The 14,688-nt window shown below is 39.6% G+C and overlaps 1 protein-coding gene across 2 annotated transcripts in view; it reads left to right on the top strand.

Moving 5' to 3' along the window:
* Positions 1 to 11,011, top strand: part of NME8 (NME/NM23 family member 8) — a 116,713-nt gene extending 105,702 nt beyond the window's left edge. For both annotated transcript variants that reach the window (XM_087948086.1, XM_087948087.1), the window contains exon 15: positions 10,762 to 11,011. In XM_087948086.1, the coding sequence (XP_087804212.1) occupies positions 10,762 to 11,011 (250 nt within the window). The remainder of the gene's footprint in view (positions 1 to 10,761) is intronic.
* The last annotated feature ends 3,677 nt before the right edge of the window (positions 11,012 to 14,688 follow it).

Genomic DNA, 14,688 nt, shown 5'->3' on the forward strand with positions numbered 1-14,688 from the left:
AAGACAGAGTTCCCACTCTCTCCTCCTGGGGTAGTATCAATTAAAGAAAAGGAAAGTCAAAATCTGTTTCTTAAAGTCTTATTACAATATATTTTAGTCTTTCAATCCTTAAGGCATCTCCTCCAACAAAGTCTTAGCATACAAATATTTTTTTTTAAGTCCTCTTTTTTCCTACTCACCGCTTAGAACCAGTTTTCACCTAAAAAAAATAGGTTTCTTAATGTTCACTTTTTATTCCGTAGAAAAAGAGGGTAAGCTATCCTTTCAGCACCATTAAACTGCCACTTTTTTCCTCTTCTCGAAGGTATCATTCAGAAAGTCATACTTTTCAGGAATTTTGTTAAATATGTCTTAGAGTCCTAGGAACCAAGAAAAACTTTCTCCTCTCAAGCACTTTCTCCACTTCCTCCTGCGCATTCTTACCCGGCTGCCAGCTTCTTTGTGGCGGCCATTACAGACCGCCGCTGCACTGTCCTGGGAAAAGGGGTTCTGCCAGCCGGGGAGGGGGTCTGCAACACCCCCAAACCCTTCTCCGGATCCCCCTACCTTCAGCTGCCCCTGCAGGGCAGCCTAGCTCCGCACCTGTCTGGGTCGGAGCCCCAAAACGGCTAGCGCGCAGGGATCGCGCAGCTTCGCAAATCCCTGCCACTCGCGAAGCCGACAAACCAGAAAAACCCCTTTTAAGATACCTTAATATACGTTTTGCTGCTTGCCAGTGTTGTTCAGTGGGTTCAGCGTTGAATTGTGCCAATTGATTAATGCCATAGGCAATGTCTGGCCTTGACCAATTACTAATATACGATAAACTACCAATTAGTGATTGATAAATAGTCTTATCGAATTTTGGACTTTGAGCATCAGTGTGGCCAAATTCCTGACTCATTGGAGTTTTAGCCGGTTTACAAAGTTCCATCTTGTATGTTTTTAGTAATTGACAAATCTTATCCTCTTGAGATATCTTATAGCCACTTTTGGTTTTATTTATTGTCAATCCTAGATACTGTTTTATCTCTCCTAATTGCTTTAATTTTATCCTCTTACTTAATAATGATATTATTTCAGTAGCTTCATTATTAGTTTTTGTAATTAAAGCAATATCATCTGTAAACAACAATAATAATGACACTATTCCATTTCTCTCTCTCTTAAATACACATGGATCAGCTAAACCTGCTTTAAACCCTATATTGTTTAATTCCTTAACAATATATTGGTTCCATTCGTAACCAGATTGTTTTAATCCATAGAGACTCTTTTTAAGCTTCCAACAGTCATTATTTGTTTTATCATCCTTAATTCCTACAGGTTTCTTTAGGTATATAGTGTGCTGCAATGGTGCATGCAGATAGGCAGTTTCTAAGTGATTTATAATATAATTCTTCTTAGCTGCCCACACTAAAGCTGCTCTCAAGGTTGTTGCTTTTAGACTCGGTGCAAATACTTCATCATAATCACATGCAGATTGATTAAATCCTTGAGCTACCAACCTAGCCTTATGGGTAACAGTCCCATTTTTACCTGTTTTTAATTTAAATATCCATTTACAGCCAATGGACTTTTTACCTGGAGGTAATTTAACATTTTCATAAACTTCCATTTGTTTCAATGAATTTAATTCTTTCTCCATTGCTATATGCCAATTTTCTTGTTCCTTTGCTGGATACATTCTAAGTTCTTCAACAGTAGTTGGAACTTTACTAACTTGGCAAACTACACTTGCTTGGTACCTGTCAGGTGGTCTGGTTTCACATGTTGAACGTCTAGGTATTACAGGGCTTACAGGTGGACTTTCATGTACTACCTGTTCCTGGTTATCTATTTCTTCCTGTTCACCTATTTCTTCCTGTTCTGGTCCTATGTGCTCTTCCTGTACTTCCTCTTTAATTGTACTCTTCTTATTACTGATATGTGATTTTGGTCTTTTGTAGGTTTCTATGATTACTTCCTTACTTGAATCTTGTTCCAGTTTTTCCTATCCTACATGTTCAAGGAATTGTGCACTAGCACTACAGTAAACTCTAGGTGTACCTTTTTTCCAGAATCTGTATGATTTGTGATTAGATTCATAACCTACAAAGAATAACTTTTTAGCCCTATGCTGCCCCTTGTGTCTCAGTTGTGTAGGAATATGCACCCATGCTGGTGCTCCAAATGTGTGCATGTAGCTTAGGTCAGGTTTTCTACCATGCCACCATGTGAATGGTAATTCACCTGTTGTTGAGTTAACAACATTATTCAATATATGATTACCACACATTATTGCTTCTCCCCACAAAGTTTCAGGTAATCCTGAATCCGACAACATAGTACGAGCCATTGCCTGTATTGTTTGGCCTCGTCTTTCTATAAAAGAATTATGTTGTGGCCTATATGGTGCAGACTTTTTATGTTCAACACCTGCCATCTTCAGTCTATTTTGGAATTTATTGTTTATAAATTCCGTACCATTATCAGTTACAAGAGTTACTAGTTTCCTTTTAGTTTTTCTTTCTGCAAACTTCAACCAATTAAAGAAATTCTGATATGTTTCCGTTTTACTCTTCATTAAATAACAGAAACCATATCTGGAATAATGATCCAATATATAACGAGCACTTCCCACACTTGGTTTTTTAGGACCTATAATATCAGCAAATACGACCTCTAGAGGTTCTTTAGTTTTAAATCCATTTATTCTATTTGCTGGTATTACCTTGCTTTTTTCTTGACTACAAGCATTGCAGTGCAAATACTTACTGCAAGGCTTCAGTTTTATACCTTCAGACAGTTCAACTGTTTGTTTGAGCATTTTAAAATTTATATGCCCTAAACGTCTGTGTAACAAATGTATGCATTCATCATGAGGTTTAACGTTATTATATACTGTGTTAGCTACCTCTGATTGATTATCATTTAACACATACAATTCACCTTTTAAAGTTGCAGTCACTTTTTTACCTTCCTTTTCTATTATGCAGTTTTCTCCCCTAAAGGTAACTACATAATGATCCAATATATAACGAGCACCTCCCACACTTGTTTAACCAAAACTCTAACCGAAAGCAAATTAAACTTAAGTTGTGGTACATATAACATTTTTACATTTTCTTTTATGCAAGAACAATGTGCAATAACTTCACCTTTTGCTTTCATTTTCCAGCCATTAGCTAACGATATCTGCTGTGAACTTGTGGACATCTTAACAAATCTTTTCTTATCTTTCGTTATGCAGTGCGATGCTCCACTATCTACAACCCATAAATTATTATTCACAGTTTCGTGCTATACATGGCTAACTCTAAACATTTTTCATCCTTTTGATGCCTTTTAGCATTCTGGCTGGCATTGTGGCGTTTTCCTTTCTTGCAGAATCTAGCCAAATGTCCTTTTCCTCCACAATTAAAACATTTTCTAATTGCATAGGCTGTCGTAGATTCTTTATCTTCTTGTGGTTCCCTTCTGAGTTGATCCCTTTCAAGCCTTCTCCTGGCTTCTTCAATTAATCTGCCAGTAATGTCAGTTAATGTGAGGTTATCTTTTGGCAGTACTTCCAGTGAAGTTACATAGTCGTCATAGCTCTCATCTAACGAAGACAAAATTATATAAACCTGATGCAGTTCTGTGAAGATAAGTTCTTTTTCATGCAGTTCCTGAAAAATTCTCTTCATTGTGTTTAAATGATTCATCATGTCTCCATTCTTTTGAAAATGTGTTCTGAACAGTTTCCGTCTAAGATTTATATGTGCTCCTACACTGTCTCGAACATAAATCTTCTTTAAATTCTCCCAACATTTCGCAGCTGTTTTTTCTCCACGAATATGGACAAGCTGCTGGTCACAGAGTATCAGTCCTATTATACAGAGAGCTTGCTCATTCTTCAGTTTATATTCTTGTATTTTCTGGGCATCATCCTCATCCTCCGGATCCCAAGCATCTACCTCTGGTGGGTTTTGAATTATACTCCACAAACCTTCTCTGCGTAGAAGTAGGCTGCATTTCATAGACCATGAAACATAGTTTGTTCCATCCAGTTTGGATATTAGAGACAAACTTGGTAAATTGACTTGTGCCATCTTTTTCTGGATATTAAACTATAATTAATAAAACACAGCTGTCTGTTTACAGTATTGTGTAACCACACAAACTCTCACTTTATATAAGCCTGTTATATCCTAGTTAGTCTGACTGTGCAGCCTGGGCCCATAACCAGTGTTAGGGATATACACCCTAGCAGAACCTGCACGGCAGTCAGGCAGGCAGGCAAATATGTGAGATAAACGTTTTTGTAGCTTACACTCAGTAAAACAGATACACTGTGCTAGTTAAATAGTTTATTCCAGTAATAGTTTTAGCATAGTCAAACAGTCCATATATCATACACTAGTTCAGTCCGTCCGGGGATTAATCAGTTGCAAAGTCCAGTGTCGAAAAAGAGGTCAGTAAACTTACAAATATCAGTCCAGTAATATATCTCTTCGCAGTAGAGATATGAAGAAGTCAAACCTCTTTTCTTCCTTCAGCAACAGCAAAAAACATGCAGTTAACAATCCATCATCGTCAGCAAGCAATCCAGTAAGCCAGCAATCAATCAAGTTCTCTTGCTCCCTCTTATGGCGGTTTTACAGCCGCACCCAAAATTACATGCTTTGCAGTTTAAAGTGACACACACTTAAGCTCACTATCATAGTTTATATATATTATTTTACCCAAACTACGTTAGGTAACCTATGTTATTCCTAACACTGTGTGTCCAAGGGGACCCTCCAGAACCATTTGGAGCAGTGCCCCTCCATCCAAGAGCAGCAGTGGAAAAACTTTATTATTGGGAGGACCAAATACACAAAACAATTCAGTCTTGCTTAGGTTGAGATAAAAGCCATTGCACCCATTGCACTTACCTGCCTTCTCCAGGCTCTGGGACAGGATAACCACCGCATCACACAGGTGGACCAGGCTGAAGATATAAACTAGGTATCATCAACATGTTGATGATATCTCACCCCAAACTGTTGGATCATCTCACCTAGTAATCTCATATATTGTAGATGTTAAATAGAAGAGAGAGAATAAAATCCTGGGGCACCCAACAAGTAGGAACCATGAGCTGGATTTTTCTCCCCATCAACACCAACTGGAACCAAGTCTGGAGAAAGGTATTATGCCAGTGAAAGGAGAAGAACAGCACAACACAGTGCCACTCATCCCCAAATACCAAAGCTAATCCAGGAGGATACCATGATTGGTGACTTGAAAGGCTACTGAGCAGTCAAAAAGAGTGAAGATGGTTGCACTACCCCACCCACTCCCACTAGAACTCACCAAAGAGGGAAACTGATGTCATTCCAATTCCATAACCTGGTCTCAACCCTGACTGAAAAGCCTAGAAGGCCACACTTCATCCAGGATCTTTCGCAGTTAACACGTGACTATCTCTTTCACAACTTTCATCAAAAAGAGAAGTTGGAGACTGGTTGAAAGCTCTCCAGACTTGGGTTGATCAATGTCCCCTTAAGGAGAAGGTAAAACACCATCATCTTGAAAACCAATGAAACCACCCCCCAATCGTATGTCCTCTTCTGGGCAGGCTTAAACAACCAGGAAGGACACACAGATCAAACATGTCAGAGTATATTCATGAACTGGAATAGAGCATGGTAAGAAGGGCCAATGAATAGGCATAGCAACCAAGTCAGCCAATGAGGAAACTGAAATTGAAGTTGCCTAGGCATGGCTCTATATTAAGCTCTGCAGCTCTGAAGCTATTTTAAGCTCTGAGTCTGTCTATTGAAAGAGAAACTAACTTGCTTGTTTGCTGAAGTTGAGTTGCTTATAACATGTCTGCTTCTGTTTGAGTTTGCTCCATGTTGGAGAAACCTACAACTGGTATTGTAAAATTTACTTAATATGTTTATAAAGATGTTAAATGAAGCCTCAGCCATCTGTGTTATTTTTCTGGCAGTGAATTTATGCTGCAATACTCTGAACAAGTTATGGGCCCAGAAAAAGACTTAATTGTAATTAAAGCTGAGAAACTGCTTGTTTTAAAAGTAAGAAACAAGGCAAGGGGCTTTGCAGGATGGCTGAAAAAATTAAAGAGAGCTCTTTATCCTGTTTGGGTCAGAAGAACTATATTATTTGGGCTACAAAGATGGAATGTTTGGAATCAAAGATGAAAGAGCTTTGGAATATTGTTGAAAATCCACCCCAGGCACCAATGAATGGTACAAGTCAGAAGCTGCATGATAGAGCATTTGCTTATATCATCTTAAGTTTGGAAAATGATCAGTTTATCTATGTAGCTAATTTAAAGACTGCAAAGGAAGTCTGGGATAAATTGAGGACTGTTCATGAGAGTGTATCTACATGCAACAGCTTACAATTATCAAGAAAGTTATATAGAGCTCGTTTGCAGCCAGGAGATTCAGTGGAACAGCATTTTGTTCATATGCAAACTTTGTTTGTGGAGTTGGAACAGTGTGGGATGAGGATACCTAAATCCAAAAGTGCTCTTAGTTTTGAACAGTCTAGATGAAACTTGGGGCATTGTGTCTGCAGTGTTTGAATGCAAACCAGAGCATAAATTGCATTTGGAAACTCTGAAACCATGTGATAGCTGAAGAGCAGAAATGCCATTATAGAAAAAGCCAAGAGGAGGAGAAATTCCTGAGGAGGGGGCCCAAGAGGAACAATGGAAATTTCCACAGCCGGGCTGTCTCCAGAGAAGAGCACAGAGGTAAGAGCCATGCAGTTTCCACAGACCAGCAGAGCAGCATTAGAAGATATCAGATTACAGCTAAGCAGAAAGCCCAACAAAAGAAAGGATGCTTCATCTGTGATGAAACTACTCATTTAAAGAAAGATGTTTGCAAGACAGAAGAAGTCTGCAAGAACAGGTTGAGGGATAAATTGCTGTTCCAAAAGCCAGCAATAGTAATGGAAGAAATCAATTGCTAATAGACAGTGGGGCTATCCAAACAATTATTCATAAGGCTAAATTGTATTACAGGATGGATGCAGCTGCTGGAGACAGTAGCCTTGGCAAATGGCAAGAAGGCTAAAATCATTGGAAGAGGCAGTGTGCAAATTCCATTATTTGGAAACAAGGTTTAATAATGTTTTATGTGTCCCAGAAATGGAACATAATTTGCTGAGTGTCTCTAGTTTAGACAAGCAAGGATTTGAGACCACATTGTAAATGGGCAGTGTCTTATAAAGAAGAAAAGGGTTTGTCTGTGCAAAGGGCATAAAGCATGATAATCTTTATATGTTACAGGGACAAAAAGTTCAATGTGCACAAACATTTGGCAATGTTACAAACCATGATTCATGTGTTCATCTTTTGCACCATAAGCTTGGCCATGCCAGCTTCAAAGTTGTTCAAAAGATGGAACAGTTTGCAGAAAGTTTAAATTTAAAGGGATGTAAAGCATATTTGGATTGTGCAGTATGAAAACATCAAAGTCCAAGGCATTCCCAGTAAGCAAGAGTAGCACAAAGCCAACAACAAGAGCTTTAGAGCTGGTACACACAGATTTGGTGGGCCCAATGCAAGCCAGTTTGGGAGGAGCTAAGTATGAGCTGTCATTGTAGATGACTATAGCAGTTTTGTGTTCTTCTATTTACTAAAGAGTAAAACAGAGCTGCTACAGAAATGTAAGCAATGGGTAAGCTTTGTAGAAAGAAGGTATAAACAACAGTTATGTCATCTGCAAACTGACAGAAGTTCAGAATTCATATCAGCAATTTTTCAACAATGGTTGGCACAGTTAGGAATAAAATACAGACACACAAATCCTTACACAGCAGCTGAGAATGGTGTTGCTGAGAGACAGAATGGAGTCTTACAAACCATGAAGGATTCCCTGCTAGAGGATTCTGGTCTAAACAGGTCATACTGGGGTGAAGCCATATTGACTGCTAATTATTTAGTTAATAGGTTGTGGAGTTCCTCCATTAATGATACTCCATATGCAATGCTATATGGGCAAAAACCATCTCTAGCACATTTAAGGGTGTTTGGAAGCAATGCGTGGGTGCATATTCCAAAAGCAATTAGAAGAAAGGGGCAACCAAAGGCTAGAAAGCTCAGGTTTGTGGGCTATGAGCCAGGCTCAAAGAGTTATCGCTTTAGTGATAGGAGCAAAAGAATAGTGTTTTCAAGGTCTGCAAGCTTTGCAGAGCAAAATTGGAATAAAATTGATGCAAATTTTTGGAATGATTCACTTAGTGACAGTGATCCACTTAGTGATGGTAACTCACTTACTAATGGTAACTCACTTACTGATGGTGTCAGGGTTCAGGGAGGAGAAGCTGAACAAGATATGAAGCAAGAGAGGGTTGACACACAGGAGCTGTCAGGTCAGAGCGATGGAACAAGGGGATTCCACCTGCAGGTATACTGCATTGAAAGGTCTTGGGTTCAAGAGTTGCAAGGCTGATGGTTGCATATACATTGGAAAGTTAAAAGGTGGGGATCAACACCTTGGATAGGTATAAAAAGGAATTCTCAGGTATTTGGAGGGAACTATGAATGTGGGTCTTCAAATACAGGTATCTGAAGAATATTAAAGGTAATTGAGTTTATGTTTATTCCAGTTATGAAGGGAGGAGTGTCAGAGTATATTCATGAACTGGAATAGAGCATGGTAACAAGGTCAGCCAATGAATAAGCATAGCAACTAAGTCAGTCAATGAGGACTGTTTGGAAACTGAAACTAGAAGTAGCCTAGGTGTGGTTCTATATTAAGCTCTGCAGCTCTGAAGCTATGTTAAGCTGAGTCTGTCTATTGAAAGAGAAACTAATTTGCTTGTCTGCTGAAGTTGAGCTGCTTGTAATATGTCTGCTTCTGTTTGAGTTTTCTCCATGTTGGAGAAATCTACAACTGGTGTTGTAAAATTTACTTAATATGTTTATAAAGACATTAAATGAAGCATTTGTGTTTATCTTTCTGGGACTGAATTTATGCGGCAAAACTCTGAATAAAACATAGTTAAACTAGCAGTTGCAAAAGCCCTGCCCACTTTCTCAGAAGCAATGTGTAAATACATTCTATAAAAGCAATGTTAAATTTAAAAAAAGAAACAAACGAGAAGAGGGTGAAAGAAACAGGAATGCCTCCCAATAAACTTCTTTGATAATAATGATTTTGTGTCCATCAAGTGAAGTCATTAATTTTTGGGTACTTCCAACCACTATATTTGCAGGTGGAGTGATTTCACTCTCCTTTGATCCCATGTTGTTATCTTTTCAATAGTTGAGCAGATTGACTTTTGATTCAATTGTAATGTAACAGAAATCACAGGTGGTATTCAGCAGATTCTGACCAGTTCTGGAAAACCAGTAGTGGACATTTTGAGTAGTTTGGAAAACCGGCAAATATCACTTCTGACTGGCCCCAACCCATCTATTCTCTGCCTCCCAAGTCCCAGCTGATTGTCTGGGTCTTCTTGTTTCCCTGCACAGGAGCTGGAAATCATGTTAATGTTCTATTTCAATTTCTTTCCCTACCCAAACATTTATAATAAACATACATATATACATCAACATACATATAATACATATGTATATGTTTATATATGTATATTATATATATATAATATACAATTGCCAATGATATTTCAGGCTTGATATTATTGCATTGCCTACTTAGTTGCCTAGCAAAAGTAAACAAGCATGAAATTGGTGACATTTTCAATAGGGAAAGGAGCCATATGCAAACCATCAGGTGTCTGACTCTTTTTCTCTTTCTTGGGGAGAGGATATTTATTTTTACCGAACTTGTGGCAGCTTGGTAGGGCAATGTTTTACAAGTTTTATCCCAGCACTATTCAATTGGCTTATTAGAGTGGAAATGTGGCAATGTATAAATGTCTGATTCCAGCCCTATCCGGCAATCCACTTTTTAATTTTGTGGCTACTTCCTTCCTAGAATCATGAAAAACAGAATCTGGTTGATAAGCCTTAAGTGCTACTGCACTGTAGGATATTCTCTATTTTTCTTATCTCTAGCAAATACCAAGTTCCAGTGTCATGAAAGTTTTGTATGATGATAAAAAACTGGATATTTTTGACAGTATTATCTGCTAGATTTCTGTCATGTTTTTGGCATCTCTGCAGATCCCAGTTATTACATTTTGTTAGCTGTAGTGTTTATATTACTTGCTTGCCTTCAAATAGTTTTGGTGCAGAGATTTCCAAGTCCAATTGCTGAATTGCAATTTTTGCTATGTGACAAAAAGAGAACATTACTGAAGATAAATTGTATTAACTGAATTTAATTGTGTAATGTGATGTGATGTGATGTAAACAATTTTGGTCTTGCCATGGCCACAATAACTTTTTGAAGAATGCTATCTAATATCTCTTTTGAAGAGCAGAAACAGAGAACTACAGTACTTTTTTTATCTATGGAGCATCTTCATTCACCTGAATGAGGGAAGAAAAGTAATCAAAAATAGCACCTCTAAGTTTAGCATATGATTATAACATATCGTAGGATTTTATATACATGGAGAACAGGCAGACTGACATACAACAAAGTACAAATACAAGCAGAGATGGGACTATTAAGGAAATAATCTACTGTTATATAATGTATGTTTAATAAGACTTGGCTTCTGTAACATAAACCTCTGACACTGTGAAATAATCAAATAGACAGTGTACCTCAAATGGACTTGACTTGTTTATCTCATGCAGCGTTAGTTATGTCAACTTAATGTTCTCATTGCAAAATGAGATTGTGAGCATCTCATACATTGTTGGTTGTATTGTTTTTCTAGAGGCCCATCAATGGTCATGGTTCTAACTAAAGAAAATGCTGTGGACGAATGGCGACAATTAATGGGACCAACAGATCCAACAAAAGCAAAAGAAACACATCCTAATTCAATACGTGCTAAATTTGCAACTGATATTATGCACAATGCTGTTCATGGGTCCTCAAATGAAGAACATGCTAAAAAAAGCATTAACTTTATCTTTGGAGATATTGATTTAGAGAGCCTAAAATACAAATATATTTATATGTAAATTTCAGAGTTGACCAACAATAAAAATCTGTGTAAATTAATACATTTACATATATATTTTATTAAATATCATGTTACTAATTAGAATTCATAAGTTCCCTTCAAATTAGGAATACTTCCTTCATTAAGATTATAATTTTAACATCAGTTTTGTACAGAATATAAATAAATGATAGCACATGAATACCTGTAATTAATAATTGGCACTAAATCCCAACACAAGAATGGCAATCACAAATATTCAAGCTTTTCTTTGAAGAACTAGGAAGTAGAAGGCAGGATGATGTGAAAGAGCCTTAAATCAGGATACGGAATCAATGGATTCTAGTAACTTGGCCTTTTGGTTAGAATAGAGAGAGAGAGAGATGAGAAAAAAGAATGTAAGGTGGAGTTTTATAGACCATTTAGCCCTTATTGACTATTTCATTCTTATAAAAGTAATAGTTATAGTAATAGGTGCCTTGGGTACATTCTCAAATAACTGGAGCATCACTTGAACACCATCAGCCTTGACAAAATCACCATCACACCAATTGCAAAAGCAACCTTATTCAGAACAACCTAGTTTCTTGGGAAGGGCTTGATAGATGGATAACAGTGCCAAATCCAATCTGAACACCTGGCTGATTGTGTAATGAATTATAAATTACAATTAAAAGATGGGGAGCAAGGGAACAAGATGCATACAGGGAAGCAAGGTGTTGTCTTAATTGGTTAATTACCTCCAGAGTGATAAACCCCTGTTGGGGCCCTAGGCCAACTGCCACAGCCAGGTCTTCATAACCTTATGAAAGGTCAGAAGAATGGAAGTAGATTTCACCTTGGGGAAGTTATGATGTTTCGAAAGGCAGGAGCCCCAAAATTCCTTAATCAATGGTGTCTATAGCATGCTCACAGTCCTGGCACTAATTGGAGTGGATCAATCCCTTTAGCTTGAAGTCATGTCATAAAGAGCTTTAAAAGTGATGACCAATACCTTGAATTTTACCAAGAAGTAAACCAGCAATCAGTGCAGCTTGCGGAACAACTGTGTAACATGAGCCACCCTAGGATCCCTAGAAATGCCTATGCAACCACATACGGCATCAGTTGTAGCTTACAAACACTCTTCAAAGGTAGCCCCATGTAGACCGCACAGCAATAATCCAAGTATGAGATAACCAGGACTTGAGTGACTAAGTTCAGAGACTCCTAATCCAGGAAAAGGCACAACAGGCATATATTAAGTTGTCCAAAGGCTTTCCTAGCCACAATTGCCACCTGCTCTTCAAGAAGGAGTCATAAGTCCAGGAGAACCCCCACATTGCAGCATGTCTGGGGCAATGCAACCCCATCCAGAACTAAAGATGTTTAAAAGTCCCAGATCTTGAAGCTGCTTGCATCCAAAACCATTTGATATTATCAGGGCTCACCCGAAGTTTGATGTCCCCCATCCAGACCCCTACAACTTCCAAGCACACAGCAACTTCATGTAGATGTTAAAAAGGAATGGAAAGAGTACTGAGCCCTGTGGTATTCCACAAAGCTATGAACTGGTTCTCTCATTCCATATCAACAGCAATTGTGACCAGCCCTGTAGAAAGAAGCCAAATCAGTGCAAGATTGTGCCACCCAACCCCAAACTCCAGCCAAATAAAAGGATATCATGATTGATGGTACTGAAGGCTGTAAGAGAGTAAGGATAGTTGCATTACCTCCATTCCCCCTCTCTCTAAATATCATCAAGTGCAATCAATGTCATTTGCATACCATAACTGAGACTGAATCTTGACTGAAAGAGGTCAACATAATCCATTTCATCCAGGACCAAGCAACCACCTTTTCTACCAACTTCCCTCTTGGAGGCTTTCATTAACCAGGAAGGAAAGGGATCTAATAGGTAGGTGGTTGCAATGACAGCATCGAGGACCCTGTCCACTTCATCAAGTCCAACAGGATAAACTGTTCCCAGATAACTGGGCAAGACCTTTCCCACAGAGCTTACACCAACGTTCTTAAGAAAAAAATTTGTACCAGTAGTTTTATTCATCCTCTGTTAAAAATGTCTGGGTATTTGATATGAAATTATTTTTTTCAAGGCCTGCAATGGTGGAGAAGAACAGATCACATAAAATTGATATTAATCTGTTTGAATGGAGATTTTCTGTTCAGCTAGGAAATTATCTTGGATAAATCATCATACTTTCCCTCAAGATTAAACTAATTTCCTAGACATGATGTGATTAACTTATTCCAGACTAGCTCCCTGGAATACATTAATATGTAAAAGTAGGGTACTTTGACACGTTTATGAGGGATATTCTCTCTTACAAGTCAGGATCAGAATTTTAAAAAGGCAAATAATATGCATGAATCTGTCTTGAGTGATGACAGCCAGCTAAGTTAATGAAAACCAATAGAGAACTTTTGGTTTTCATTAACCTAGGAGCTAGAACAGATAATGTCTGGGCTAAAAGCAGTGATGGGATTCAACTGGTACGGGCCACTTCAGACGAACTGGTAGTAAAAATTCTGGCTCGGCCCACCCCACCACTACTTATTGGCCTCACACGCCTTGGCTGGTGCCTTAGAGTCACACTGTGGCATAGCTGCAGCTGCTCTTTCACTCCCTTCCCTCGATTATGCAGCTGAGCCTACTTGCCTGCCTTTTTCTCCTAGTTGTCTGACTTGGCCTACTCCCAACTGCTCCAGGGGCAGAACAGCCAGGTAAGCACAGCCGTGTACCTCTTTGGGGAAGTGGGGCTGGGAAGGGTGGTCAACCTGTGCTGCTCAGCCACCAGCTGCGGCCTCTCCCCATCTGACTGCTGCAGCCTTGAGTCATAGACCTGCGCCCACATCCTGCCCAGGTGGTGCAGCCTCCCCCCATCCAAATGCCTCAAGTCATACGTTTGCACCCGACTCCCACTTAGGCAGCAGAGCCTACCCCCCATCCAATCATCACGGCCTCAAGTCATAGGCCTGTGTCTGCCTCCTGCCCAACTAACTGATTGCCTTTACCTACTGGTTGATCTGCCTCCTGCTCATCTTGGCCACTTTGGCAGCAGGTAAGTACAGCCAGGTGCCCCATCGGTTAAGCGGGGCTGGGAAGGGCGGTGGACTGCCGGTTGCGGTCTTGCCCTGCAGCTGGTCCCATAGGCCTATGGCCGCCTCCCATCCAGCCAGCTCGAACTGCTGCTCCGCCAACTTTTTTCCACGCCGAGACACTGGCCGAGCTGTCTGCAGCAGATACTCCACATCATAATGGGCTCCAGAAGAAGGAGGAGGGGATGCCACCTCCCCCATTTGTGAAGCGCACTAAGTTTAAAGATGCTGCACAAGGCACTGCAAGAGCAGCAAGCAGCCATGGAGGTGGTGAGAGCAACGGTGTGTCTCGTAACGGAGAAAAGTCGTACATCTCCCCATATTCCTCTCTCTGCAAGCAGCGAGCAGCCTTCCGCAGCACCTTTAAACGTAATGTGCTTCAAAAATGAGGAGGAGGATACGCCACCTCCCCCATTTGTGAAGCGCATTAAGTTTAAAGGTGCTGTGCAAGGCTGCTCGCTGCTTGCAGAGAGAGGAATATGGAGAGATGTGCGATTTTTCTCCGTGACGAGACACGCCGTTGCTCTCACCACCTCCATGGCTGCTTGCTGCTCTTGCAGTGCCTTGTGCAGCATCTTTAAACTTAGTGCGCTTCAC

Source organism: Notechis scutatus, chromosome Z, assembly GCF_049901735.1.
Source record: "Notechis scutatus isolate UNSWTSFEM ecotype Mainland chromosome Z, rNotScu1.2, whole genome shotgun sequence".
NCBI lineage: Eukaryota > Metazoa > Chordata > Lepidosauria > Squamata > Elapidae > Notechis > Notechis scutatus.